Below are 15,555 nucleotides of genomic sequence, written 5' to 3'. Positions count from 1 at the left end.
TCAAATACTTAAAGGCTTTAAGAGAAATCTAATATTTTGAGCTATCAGAAAATTAAATCATCCATCCTACAATTCTTTTTTCATCATTGGAAACATATAAACCAGGAAATTTATTCACTTGTCAGGGAAATTAGAGAACATTTGTGGAATGGTTGGAAACTTCAATTATATAACTTTAAGATCTCTTCCTATCTTTAAAATGTGGGATTGAAAGGAACTTTCTATAATCAGTCCATTTAAAGGGAATGTCTAGGCCCCTACGCCTTCCACTTAAATGACCTCAATGTTTGATGCCTAGAAATGGGAACTTCTGAGGTTGTATCACTTACGTATTCTTAGGGATATATATAACTTTGGCTGATGCATAATATATATGCTGGTTATAACTGTAATACAAGTACTGGTGACCATTCATCTCTTACTTGAATTTTTATGATCAATTTCCTTTTGACAAATTTTGCTTCTTGGATAATCAGGTGTATTTAATTCAATAAATGATTATTGAACAGCATTATGTGGCAGAACTGTCAATAGACAGATGAGTTAGGCAAGGCCCCTGCTCCCATGGAGAATGTAGTCTAGTATGGGAGACAGGTATGTAAGTGAATAATTGTAAAATAGTATATTGTATGTTACTTCAAGACCATACAGGAGCTCCATTTAATCAGAGAACATATCCATTTTATGCTCCCCAGCACCTAGTAGAGTGTCTGCTGTGTATTAGGTCCTCAAAAAATAGTTGTTGAAAAAATTAATGAATTTTTAGTAGTCTTTGGTTAAACTTTATTCAAAATAATAATAGGATCTTAATGAGTAACATCATTTTTTATCAAGTAGATATTTATTTCTCAGGTTTACTGAATATTATATAAAGTAGATTTAGCCTAAATTCCTTTTCTCTATAAAATATGAACTCCAAAATAATAACTTATATAATAAATGACCAATGGGATAGGTAATCAACTGCCAGATGCATCTATTTTAAAAAATTATAGTATATTACTGGGCATATACCCTGAGAAAACCATAATTCAAAGACTCATGTACCAAAATGTTCATTGCAGCTCTATTTACAATAGCCAGGAGATGGAAACAACCTAAGTGTCCATCATCAGATTAATGGATAAAGAAGATGTGACACATATATAGAATGGAATATTACTCAGCCATAAAAAGAAACGAAATTGAGCTATTTGTAATGAGGTGGATAGACCTAGAGTCTGTCATACAGAGTGAAGTAAGTCAGAAAGAGAAAGACAAATACCGTATGCTAACACATATATATGGAATTTAAGAAAAAAAAATGTCATGAAGAACCTAGGGGTAAGACAGGAATAAAGACACAGACCTACTAGAGAATGGACTTGAGGATATGGGGAGGAGAAAGGGTAAGTTGTGACAAAGCAAGAGAGAGGCATGGACATATATACACTAACAAACGTAAGGTAGATAGCTAGTGGGAAGCAGCCGCATAGCACAGGGAGATCATCTTGGTGCTTTGTGACCACCTGGATGGGTGGGATAGGGAGGGTGGGAGGGAGGGAGATGCAAGGGGGAGGAGATATGGGAACATATGTATATGTATAACTGATTCACTTTGTTATAAAGCAGAAACTAACACACCATTGTAAAGCAATTATACTCTAATAAAGATGTAAAAAAATTATAGTATATTAATGAGTATTCATAATGTATTAGTGGATCTGATAGTATTATGTTATATTATATTAAATTAATTAGTATTGATTTTCCCAGTAAATTCTTCCTTTAACTAACCTTGATTTTAAATCCATGCTTCTGTGACTACTAAGGATACAACCCTAGAAGTTATTATTTTACTTTAACAATATATGCAGAAAAAAGAAAGCTAGAAATTGCTAAAGAATAAGGAGTTCCTTCCCAGAGATATTTCTCACCATTCTCTCTAAACCCAATGAGCTCACTGAACTTGATTATCCTATTGACAAACTTGTGTATCCAGAGGATACACAGCAAGCTGAGAAACAGAAACTATTTAAATAAGACCCAAAGTAATATGTACCTAGGTCTGCCCTACCTGGAAAGCTAGCATCTTTGGAAATAGTTAAATATTTAATGTTAGCTTTCCTAGAGGGACTCCATAGTCAATCTCCACTCTGATGATTTCTTGTATTTAAAAAAAACGTGAAGTCACATCAACTATACAAACATAATATGGGTAAAAGTAAGTTAGTCTATTTAGTTCTCCTCTGATAGAACATTTTAATACATTCTGAATAAGGATCTGCTAATAATTTAAATATGTAGTTTATTATTTTTACTCTGTTATATTCTTAGAAATTGTCTATTTTCCTAGTTATGATAAATTCCATTTACTTGCTAATCTTTTTTAATAAAATGTTAGTATGCTTTTCTGAACAACTATTTTTATTTATTGAATTGAGTAAATGGTATTTAACCCTGGTCATACCAAAATATCTTGACATAAGCATATCATATAACTTCTGTATCTTAACTAAATACCGAAGTATTCAGTTTTATTTTTTCTTACTTTGAAAATTAGAGATAAAACAGTACCCAAAATTTGAAAAAGATTGATCACTTTATCAAAATTTTAGGGGGAAAGAGTCATTATTAGTATGTAGAATTTTTATTGAAGAAATTGGTATGCATCCAATGATACTGAAACTAGAGAATTCTGACTTTACATAGTAATTTTAGGCATTGGGTAACATGTACTGTCTCCTGAATACCTAAACAGAGTTTACTTGATTTGAAAATGATGAAACCTTTGGCAATGTCCTTGTTACACATTTCCCATAACTTCTATTCAAATGAACAAATATTTGATTATTTTACATTTCATATTAATTTATTTTACAGAACTAATGAAGCAAAATAATTCCTACAGTCCCATGAGTAAAGAAAACACATACATATTTTGGTAGAGTTTTGTTAATAAGCCTCTTTCTCCCCAGATTTATTGTTTCTCTAAACGTCAAATTCTAACACTTTTTAAAATTACCCTAGAAATAGTGAAGTAAACTTAATATCTCACTTATCATGGAGAAATTTATGTATTGCTATTGAGAACTGTAAAGCAGAGTTCAAGCTTCTTTTAACTTTGAATATGTAATACCAAACACCAAAATATTTAGTTTTTTTCTTACTTTCATGTTAGAGATAAATTAATACTCTAATTTTGGAAAACAGTCATCACTCTATTAAAAACTTGAAAGGGAAATACTCCATTATTAGTACCTAAATTTTTTATTAAATGAATTGGTAGCGATTCAATGAAATTAAACCTAGAGAATCCTGACCTTACACAGTAACCTTAAAAATAAATTAACATACTTTGCCTTCAGTACCAATTATTCTGATGAACAATGATGTCTTGAATTTCCCACTTCATCAATTTTATTATGCAGGGTTGTATAAGACATGATTGTTAAAGATTAAATATATGTATATATATATATATATATATATATATATATATATATATATATATATATTAGGTAAATGTTACAAAATTTACCCAACTGAAGGCTTAAAAGAATCAGTGAAATAGCATAATGAAAAAACCCAATAGAGAATTCAAAAAATGAAAACAATTGTCTTATTAAAATGGAAAATATGTTCACTATAACCACTCTATTTCCACAAAAAAAGACAAAGTAAAAGCACTTTAAAATTAAATTAGTTTGTTTTTCAAATATAACCTTCATTTTATTTATTTTATAGTATTGTCTTTATTTTGCAAGTATATATTAACAATTTTGTGTATTACATATTAGAATATTGAGAATAACAGTGTTTACTCTTAATATCATATGATGTCTCTGTGCTCTTTATTATTTCAGTTATTAGTAAATACAAAATATCTCTCAATGACATAAAATTTCTAAGTTGGTTTTTGTGTGTACCTAATTCAGAATTCCAGCTCTAACTCTGAAGTACACTAATGTGTCTTGTATTTTTTTAAAATTTTTATGGGAGTATAGTTGATTTACAATGTTGTGTTAGTTTCAGGTGTACAGCAATGTGAATCAGCCATGTATATATATATGTATATCTGTTCTTTTTCAGATTATTTTCCCACATAGGTCACCACAGAATACTGAGTAGAGTTCCCCGTGCTATACAGTAGGTCCCTATTAGTTACGTATTACATACATATCAGTGTGTATATGACAGTCCCAATCTCCCAATCTATCACTGCTCCCCACGTTTCTCCTCTGGTAACCACAATTTTGATTTTGAGGTCTCTGAGTCTGTTTCTATTCTGTAAATAAGTTTATTTGTATTATTTTTTAAGATATTCCACATATATTTGTCTTTCTCTTACTTCACTTAGTATGATAATCTCCAGGTCCATCCATGTTGCTGCAAATGACATTATTTCGTTCTTTTTTATGGCTGAGTAATATTCCATTGTATACATGTACCACATCTTCTTTATCAATTCTTCTGTCAATGGACATTTAGGTTGCTTCCATGCCTTAGCTATTGTAAATAGTTCTGCAATGAACACTGGAGTGCAGTAAGTGGGAATGTAAATTGGTACAACCATTATGGAGAACAGTACGGCGGTTCCTTAAAAAACTAAGTATAAAACTACCGTATGAACCAGCAATCCCACTCCTGGGCATATATCGGGAGAAAACTGTAATTTGAAAATATACTTATGTCTTGTATTTATGAATGACATCACAAATATTGTAGTTAAGCACATTTTGGAAATTCATCAGTACATAGCTTTGAAAAACACAGTGATGTGTTTTCAAGTCAAAGTGGTACTCCGCATTTATTATTCTTTATTATATTATATTACTTCATTTTTCTCAGAACCACTGTGTACTTATATACATATACTAACATGATTTCATTTTTCTTTGCTGTAAGGTTACCCTTTATTTGAATATAAAATGATTTCTCCATTACATACTGAATCCAACACTAATTCCTATTAACAATATCCTCAGAACGTATACTGAATTTGTCTAATTCTTCATATCTCCATGACAACCACTCTAGTACATTTCTCTAATTTCACTTGCTCAAACTTCCAAAATGTTTGGTTCCAATCTTGTCCCCCTAGTCATTTTTCATCAGAAGCAGTGATCTTTGTAAACTGGAAAAATACCAGGATACGTCTCTGCTTATAACTCTTCAGTGGTTTCCTTTCACAGAACATAACCCACTCCCTGCCAATTCTCTTTCATCTCATACCACTGTTCTGAGCATTCATTTTGCACCAGTTCACAAAGCAGTCCCATTCTCTGAACTGGCCAAGTTTGTTTGCGCTGCTCACTATTCTTTCTGGATGGAAATTCAGTGCTAGGCATGCATGGCTCCTTTTGTCATTGAAATCCCATTTATCATCTACTTATCTCACCTCCTCACCCCTCATTTATAACCATCTATAATTGTATTTTTTATTGTTTATCTCTTACCACTAAAATATATAAGTTCTACAAGATCAGAGTCTTATTCACAGTTTTATGTCTATCACCTAGAGCAGTACCTATTATGTAGTACATTCTTTCAAATGCTTGTCATAAAAATACTTGCCCACTAATGATGGGCTTCTGTGATCCGATAAGGTGGAAAGAAAATAAAAGACTATAAGGAAAATTAATTTAGACAAAATTCAAATTTACAACATTAATCTGCATGCATCGGCCATCAAATAGGTAATATAGAAAAGAAAGCATAAACAAAGTAAAAAGACAACCCTCAGAATGGGAGAAAATATTTGCAAATGAAGCAACTAACAAGGGATTAATCTCCAAAATATACAAACAGCTCATGCAGTTCAATATCAAAAAAACAAAAAACCCAATCAAAAACTGAGTGGAAGATCTAAATAGACATTTTGCCAAAGATATATAGATGGCCAAAAAGCACATGAAAAGACGCTCAGCATCACTAATTATTAGAGAAATGCAAATCAAAATGACAATGAGTCATCACTTCACACCAGTCAGACTGGCCATCATCAAAAAATCTACAAACAATAAATGCTGGAGAAAAGGGAACCCTCTTACACTGTTGGTGGGAATGTAAATCGGTACAGCCACTATGGAGAACAGTATGGAAGTTCCTTAAAAAACTAAAAATAGAGCTACCATATTATCCAGCAACCCCACTCCTAGGCATATATGCGGAAAAACCATACTTTGAAAAGTTACATGCAACCCAGTGTTCTTTGCAGCACTATTTACGATAGCCAGGACATGGAAACAACCTAAATGTCCATCAACAGAGGAATGGATAAAGAATATGTGGTACATATATATACAACGGATTATTACTCAGCCTTAAAAAATAATGAAATAATGCTATTTACAACAACATGGATGGACCTAGAGATTGTCATACTGAGTGAAGTAAGTCAGACAGAGAAAGACAAATATATGATATTGCTTATATGTGAAATCTAGAAAAAAAGGGTACAAATGAACTTATTTACAAAACAGAAGTAGAGTCGCAGATGTAGAAAACATACTTATGGTTACCAAGGTATAAGTGGGGGGGAGGGATAAACTGGGAGATCAGGATTAACATATACACACTACTGTATATAAAATAGATAACTTATAAGAACCTACTGTATAGCACAGGGAACTCTACTGAACACTCTGTAATGGCCTATGTGAAAAAAGAATCTTAAAAAAGAGTGGATATATGTATATGTATAACAGATTCACGTTGCTGTACACCTGAAACTAGCACAACATTGTAATACAACTATACCGTAATAAAAATAAATTAAAAAATAAAAATACATATGAAAAAATTTAAAAAAAAATAATTCTTTAGCAAACAGACCTATGGTTGCCAAGAGGAAGGGGGAGTGGAGGAGGGATGGATTGGGAGTTTGGGATTAGCAAACACAGACTATTATATATATATATATATATATATATATATATATATATATATATATATATATATAACTGAACTGCCTTGCTGTACACCAGAAACCAACACAAAATTGTAAATCACTATACTTCAATAATTTTTTTTTACAAAAGAAAACAAAACCAGTAATTTAGATATTAACAAGCTAAACAAAGTTGTTGATGCCCCAATATAGTTTACTCTTTTTCAAAAGAGAGTTCAAAGCATCACACTAAATGGGATACAAAGTTAAAACAAACAAACAAAACACTAAAACAACAAAAGATTTCATAACTTTCTCCCTGAGCAGGCATGAATTCTTTTGCTCTGTCCATCCTTTGTCTCAGGTAAAAAATAATAATAATAATGGTGTCTTCCTTGACACTTCCTTTTCCCTCAAAGCTCGTGTCCAGCCATCAGTACATCTTGGCAAGTGTACCTTTAAAATATATCCAAAATCCAACTATTTCTCAATATCTCCACTGGTACTCCCCTGGCCCAAAGCAGTATCATTTCTCACCTGAAAATTTGCAAGAGTTCTCAGTGGGTGTCCCTACTCCTGCTCCACTTCAATATATTTTCCACATAAAGCTCGATCATTTCTTTAAAGCATAAGTCAAATGTCACTTTTCTGCTCATGACGCTCCAGTTTTTTCCTCTCAGCTGGAGCAAAAGCCAAACTCCTTACAGTGGTCAACAAGCCCCTATCTCATTTGATTCTCTGTTGCTTTTCTGACCTCATATCTTGGCACTTGCCCTCTGTCTCTGCTCAAACTATACCAGCCACCTTGCCATTCTTCGAACTTGCCGAGCATGTCTCCACATCAGGGCCTTTCACTTGCCATTTCTTCTTCCTGGAATACTCCCTGCCCCAACTCCATTTCACTTGGTTCACTTCATCATTTTCTTTATGTATAGTAAATGATACTTATCATCAAATAGTCATTGTAAGTCTGGTCTATGATACATATTAGAAATAGTGAAAACCTTGTTTCAGATGTGTGGCCTAGCTTAGAATTTAATATAACTGATTTTTGAGTGAGAATGTTTGGGATGAAAAACTAGCTCTGCCCTTCTAAATTTTCTTTAAATTCCTCTAAATCTCAACTTCTTGCTTTGTAAGATAGGTATACATGTCCATCTCACTGGGTTACTCAGGGGATATATAAGATATTGTGAAATGCTTGCCTGGCTCATAGTAATTAATTAATTCCATTATTATTATGTCAGTATGATTCCTGCCTAATGTTTGTAATTATCCTGACATAGTTACAATTGTGTGAAAAATATAATCTGCATACTATATTTGCACCAGAAGTTATATCTTAAATATTTTTACATACAGCTAAATAGCTTTAAAACAACAAAATCAAATTTTGCTCTTTCAAATTTCAAATCCTGTGTATATTATGGCATGCAATAGAGACACCATGATTTGCATATCATCTAGCCTCCAATTCTCTTTCATTATTGCACTGCAATAATAAAAATGCATTGCAATAATAAAATAATAATATTCACCTGAATATTATACCCTCCTATGCATTAAGACAGCCCCTTAGTGAAATTCATGGATTCACGGGTATAAGATTATTGGTTGAAGTGGTCTGAAACTTAGTTATAACTCCTATGAAATTTACTCATTACTTTTCACAAAGATGGTATGAACTTATACTACCACAATATAAAATACTTACATATATATAAATTTGTTTCATTTATGTTCTATTTAGAAAAAATAGAAAAATAAATGATAAAAGAGAAATATCTGATCAGTGCTAGAGAAAAATACTTATATCTTTTTCCATTTGTTATTAACCTCAAGACAAATAAGCTAATAATGTCCAAGTTACTTCTTTAAATTCATATAACTGTTAAATATTTGTATTAAAAAGCTATTCACTCTCATTGCTTTATTTTGACTAGAAATAAGTATATAAGAAAACAATTGAATATCAGGAACTGTAATTAAATGACATTTTCTTTAAAAACTGAGAAATAATTTTGTATCCACTGATTTGTTGTTCATGGATAAGAGCATAAAGACATTGTTTGAAAGCAGCGTGTGTGCACAAAATACTGTGCCCCTAAAAGTAATTATTACCAGACAGAAATTGAATTTTTTATTTCAGCTTGAAACTGCTGCACCTGTTTGATCATTTGGCAAAGCTGCCTTTCTATTGTTGTTCAGGAGACAAAGTGACTGATTGATCTAATTACCCTAGTGTTAACCATTCTGCAGAGAAGATCTTCTCATTTATAGCCTTGGTAGATGAGTACTATATTGCTGAGAATTAAATGACCCAGCACAAGGAAATCTAGCTATAGAGACAGAAGGAATTAATTTCTTTCCTACTTAATATGAGACGTTTTTCTAATTTTTTACTCAACTGAATAGAGGAAAATATGTAATAAACCAATCTATAATAAGTCAGATTATATATAATAAAGCCATACTGATTACCCTTTTTTCTAAATTTCAGTATAAAGAACGTAACTCCAAAAGTAGGAGACCCTGAAACCCGTAAAGCTATTCGTCGTGCCTTTGACGTGTGGCAGAATGTAACTCCTCTGACGTTTGAAGAAGTTCCCTACAGTGAATTAGAAAATGGCAAACGTGATGTGGATATAACCATCATTTTTGCATCTGGCTTTCATGGAGACAGTTCTCCCTTTGATGGAGAGGGAGGGTTTTTGGCACATGCCTATTTCCCTGGACCAGGAATTGGGGGAGATACTCATTTTGACTCAGATGAGCCATGGACACTAGGAAATCCTAATCATGATGGTAAGTGCATAGTTTTTTTCATTATAAATACTTTTATTTTTGGATGCCCAAGTGATTTACTAACTTAAAAACTTAAACTAAACAAATAATTTGTTTTTAAAATTACCGAAAAATACATGAGGCTTTTTATAACATTTTAGAACAAGAATTTGTACGAGTCATTAGACAATAATAGTTTTTCATGTGGCTTTTGATTAAAGATTAGAACTTTACAGTGTATTCTATAAATGCTTTAAAGTGAATTTTGTTTTCTATAAAGAGTCATTTAAAAGTTTCTGTAGTATTCAAGTCATGGGACACATATTAAGTAAATTATGCTATTTTTTTACACTTAATTCCAGTGTTTCCACTTGAAACTTAACCCTGATTGACATTGGTGGTGTAGCTTCTACCATATCTTTTCTGTTTATTTTTTTCCATTATAACCTTTCTAATCTGTAAGTTTTCTCCTTCTCTTTTGTCTCATAATTTCCTTGGTCTCCCAATCTGACATATTCTTGTATGATATCTTTATAGAAACCAGATTTTTGCAAATCTATTCCAACATATCTATCAGTTTTCTAATCCTTATAGTTATTCTAATATGCAAAAATAATGTAAAAATTAAAAACTCAACAGCTAAAAGTATCGTTACTTGATATAAGAAGCATGTGTTTCTTCCTACGGAACAATTTTGTGTTTAAAAAATATTCATAGAATTATAGGATTCTAGAGTTATAAGATTCTTAAGTCACCATCTCTCATAATTCTTGTAATCAATACTTAAATATTTTACTTTTTCACCACAGTAGAATGTTGAAAATACAAGTGTGCATTGTTTAATGACAACTAATCAGCTAATAAAACTCTTAATTCCTCCTTGATGAGTTAAGCCCAGCCGTCAAATTAAGCTTTGTTAGCTCCTTAGAAGGTTTAGTTAGCTGGATTAATGTAATAGTCTTGCATGTTTAGAACATGTAGGGTTCAAACACATTATGGATAGAATGAATTAGTTGAGTTAAACTTGAAATAACATTAATTTTCAAAGAGAAAAATATAATAAACAACTGTTCATGTTTTCCAAAAGGAAATAAAATATCTAGTATTGAACAAAATGATTTTTGTATTGTTATTAATAGGTGTATTTGCTATAATATAAAATTATGATTTCATTTTTAAGAACTGGTTTGGAGATTAATGGCAGCTATGTTGGGAGGATTCACTATACTGGAATGAAAGTCAGATACTTTGGAGTCAAACAGACGTACATTCCTGGCTAAATGTTCAGTAGCTCAATAACCTGCTAACATACTGTATACTTGATTTCATTCTTTACCTTGTATTGCAGGGCTGGGGACATTGTAAGGAGAAGTGCTTTCTATTTAGTCATGTTTAACTTACTGTATAGCTGAGAATCTAATAATAAAATATCTGCAACATGATAGTTGGCCCATACTTGTTTGATACATAATTCATTTAAAATTAAATGTGTTTATTTTTATCAATATCACACAGGAATTCAAATGAAGTAGCTCAGACTTCTTCAAGTCAATTGCTAAAAATGTTTTAAATAATGGAAAAATATTTGCATTCTAACTAATTGAGAAAAGTAGCACATATAATGGTAGAATTTTGCTGACATAGGCATAACTACATTTGCTTCCAAGGGAAAGACTTTCTTCTAAACTTCTGAACAGAGAAAATTGTATTTTATTCCAATAATGAGTCTAACTGTTAAAGATACTGTAAATGTGTAGCTTTGAAGTTGTGTTAATTTGGCTTTGTGGACTCATAAATTTAAAATTGTTTTAAAATTCTATATGAAGGAGATGGTGCCTGTTAAATGGCCTATATTTTCTCTTAAAATGTGGAAATCATCAAGAAAGCTGCACGAATCCTTTAAATGTATTCTCTATTAGCTGTACTTTTTTAGGCATTAACTAATATTTTTAAAAAATAAGTTTTAAAAATATCTATAGGGGCATTTGAAGTGACATAGGAAATGAGAATTTTTCCACTGATTTGAGTATTATAGGTATTATTAATGTTTATTTTTTTGTGTGTGTGATTTAAGAAGTCTTTCAAGGAATATATATGTGGGAAAGAATTCAGAAATGGGACATAGGAGTTAAATGTGTACAATCAAGTCGATGGACTTTTAACTCAGACTGTGTATTAATACATTTGATTGCCTTTTAAATTATACTGTAGAAGTATAATAACTTTTTACATATACATATATTAAAAACCTAAACAAAAATTATTTAATATTTAGTGTTTCATTTGGATGAAAATATTTCTTTACTGGTCCAATAAGAATATTTTTCCTTTTCAGTGAGCATAAAGAAAATGATTCTGCAAAACAACAGTGTTCAGAATTGTAGGAGATTAAAGGAAAAGTTAACTGTTCAAGATGTAGTACCATAAAGATTTACTGCTTATTTGAAATTCAGACTTTTAACTAGCAACAGGGCAGCTATGGTAATGTCATATGAAGTACTGATTGTTTATCAAAGGAAAACCCTCTAGCTTTGTTGTGGTACTGTTGAATGTGTGGAGAATTAATGTATTTGTACATCCTAGATCCTTTCTGTAAGGCTGTCTTTTTGTATCACAAATATACAGGCACAATTCTGACATCTTTACTGATAAAACTTTTTGTTTCTTTAATCTAGTCCTCCAATGTCCCCTGGCTTACTTCCCTGAAATTTTTTCTTTCTGTCCTACTCAGAGCTCTTAAGCATCTAGAAAACAGAGAAGCTTGAAAGTTTAGCAAAAATGCAAATGACAGAGCCTCTTGATAAGTACCCAGCTCATTTTCCACATCATATTGCTCAGTTAATGAAGGCAATTTGAATTCTGTCTACCTCAAAAGAGATAAAACAGTGTCTTAGTCTGCCAGTAATCCTTAATTCATTGTTGTCCACTTTCCTATCAATTTGCTTATAGTCATGATACCTTTTGAAAGCTTAAGCTAATGCTCATTAAGGAAATTACACAATACTTACATTAAAATAAATAAATAAGTACACCACACACACACACACACACACACACACACACACACACACACACACCCTTAGTAAATAGAATGCCTTTTTTTGCTCCAAGATGTTTTTGTTTTTCTTTAAGGAGTGGATAAGAAAAACATCTGCATAGTAATTCTAAACAGAAAATGTTACTGTGATATAGTTTTTAAAAAGTATACATTGCCCGAATGTGTGTTAGGAAATTTAAATCTAGCAAAATGTTAAGATTCATTTTGAACATCATTATCGTATTGTTTCCTTGGCTACTGTATAAAGTTTAAATGGTAATGTCAATGTAAACACGAACTTACCACAAAGATTCTTTCTAATTAGACAAGTAATCTACCACAGTCAGAGGATTACAAATTGATAATCTCCAAACATAAAGGTTATCTATTAAAATAATATATAAAACTATGACAAGAGAAATATCCAGATGCATATCTTATTTTACTATGTAGTTCTATTAACTATTCTATTAACAAAAAGAATGCATTGCCTTGGCTCTGTTTATTGGTGTAAAGGTCACTGTCTAAAGTCAGAAGGTGATCATGAGGTGCTCAGAGCTGTTGTGGCAGTCTATCCACAAACTAAGGAGAGAGCGATGATGATGAAAATTTCATGAGACATCAAAATCCTTAAATCTATTGCATCATTATGACAGTTAATTTTATGTGTCAAGTTGATTGGTCTAAGGGATGCCCAGATAGCTGCTAAAATATCATTTCTGAATTTGCCTGTTGGGTGTTTCTGGGAGAGATTAGCATTTGATTTGGTAGACTGAGTAAAGAAGATCTTCCTTCACCCATGTGGGCAGGCATGATCCGATCCATTGAGGGCCAGTATAGAACAAAAGAGAATGGGTGAATTCTGTCTCCCTTCTTGATGTGGCACCTGCATCTTTCCCTGACTTTGTACTTCAGAACTCCTGGTTCTTGGGCCTTTGGACTCAAACTGAATTGTACCATCAGGTTTCCTGGTTCTTCAATTTGCTGACAACAGATAGCGGGACTTCTTAGCCTCCATAACCTCATGAGCCAATTCCTATAATATATCTACTCTAATATAGCCATATATATCCTACTGATTGTATTTCTCTGGAGAATACAAACTAATATAATCATTAAATGTGAAACGGTCAAATTCTACATCTAAGCCCACAAATTCTTTGAATAGACCAAGTTTAAGTTAAATATCTTCATGATATAATGTTTGAGTCAATGGACATGATTTATACAAACCAGGGAGAGTTAACTTTCTGTAAGAGAGATTTTGTCATTGGTGTGCAAATACAAGTTTACCAAGAGGCACACCTAGGCCTTAACAAGCTGTCTGTCACCTCCCCAATTTTTATGCTCATTTTACAGCTGTATCTGCTATATAATATTTTTCAGATGCCTGCAGGTTTTGGACTTTGATCTTTGAGAACAGGAAGGGTTAGTTGCCGAACAGATATTACCAAGAGTCCTAGAAGTGCTGCAGTCTGTGGGAATATTATCTGTATCAATCTGTCTTGCGCTTTTTAAAAATACGGGAAGGACTTGATATGACGGGACAGTCAAGGATTTTACTCATCCTTAAAACCAGAGTATTTATTGAGATTTTAAACTGTAAAACTATTAGCTGTCTGCCACACAGTTATTACCTTACGATGCTTTACCAAAACTTTCTATAGTAATTTGGATTTGAAAACTATGATAGAGATTTTTTGATTGTTTTTAAAAACCTTCCTTCCCTCCTTCCTGGAATAAACTTCATTTCACTGAGTTTATTTCATTTCACTAGACCAGTGACCTAAAGTTTGATAGTCTTTACTTTTTCAAAACCTCTCAATTATGTTGTTTCATATGATTACTATGCAGGTTCTACTTGGTTCTTTATTTTTAGATCTTTGTGTCCAATTAGAGAATAGAAGATGAATTGATGTCATCACACTCAAAATATTGTTTCATTATATCAGTTTTATTAAAGTATATAGATGGATCATGTATATTAAAATACATGTAACATAGAGCAGAAACAGATAGAGCCAGACATTTCAATGGCTTAACACAATAGAATTTTATTTCTTGCTCATGTGGTGGGGCAGAGGGACTGTCCACTCAATCAGCCAGAGACCCAGAATAATGGAGGCTCAGCCATCATCAAGACATGATTTTCAGAGTTTCCTAAGGCATAAACATCCAGACAGCAGCTGAGCAAACCAAGGTAGTTTTGCTCATTTGCTTATGTGCCAGACCTGCAAGCAGTAAATATTATTTTCCCCCAAGTTCTACTAACTAGAATTCAATCCTATGAACACATCTAATCATAAAGAAAGCTAGAGAAGGCTTATTTTTTTTTATTGCAGTATAGTTGATTTATAATGTTGTGTTAGTTTCAGGTGTGCAACAAAGTGAATCAGTTATACGTATACATATATTCACTCTTTTTTAGATTCTTTTCATATATAGGCTATTAAAGAGTATTAAGTATAGTTCCCTGTGCTATACCATAAGTCCTTATTAGTTATCTATTTTATATATAATAGTGTGTATATGTCAGTCCCAATCTCCCAATTTATCCCTCCCCCCCACTTGCCCCCTGGTGACCATAAGTTTGTTTTCTACATCTGTAACTCTATTTGTTTCATAGATAAGTTTATTTATACCTTTGTTTTAGATTCCACATATAAGTGATATCATATGATATTTGTCTTTGTCTGACTTACTTCATTCAGTATGACAATCTCTAGATCCATCCATTTTGCTGCAAATGGCATTATTTCATTCTCTTTTTTTTTTGACTAATATTCCATTGTATATATGTACCACATCTTTTAAAATATTTATTTATTTTATTGGAGTTTAGTTGCTTTACACAGTTGTGTTA

General features: G+C 32.0%; 1 protein-coding gene across 1 annotated transcript in view; it reads left to right on the top strand.

The window, feature by feature from the left end:
- The window catches only part of MMP16 (matrix metallopeptidase 16), a gene marked incomplete at both ends in the record, with an annotated part of 349,843 nt that overhangs the window by 176,850 nt on the left and 157,438 nt on the right, over window positions 1-15,555 (top strand). The window contains one exon of the mRNA XM_082858978.1: window positions 9,372-9,676. Coding sequence (XP_082715104.1) covers window positions 9,372-9,676 — 305 coding nt within the window. The remainder of the gene's footprint in view (window positions 1-9,371; window positions 9,677-15,555) is intronic.

This window comes from Leucopleurus acutus (genome assembly GCF_964270905.1).
Source record: "Leucopleurus acutus genome assembly, chromosome: 17".
Classification (NCBI taxonomy): Eukaryota; Metazoa; Chordata; class Mammalia; order Artiodactyla; family Delphinidae; genus Leucopleurus; species Leucopleurus acutus.
This window is presented reverse-complemented; position numbering and strand designations above follow the sequence as displayed.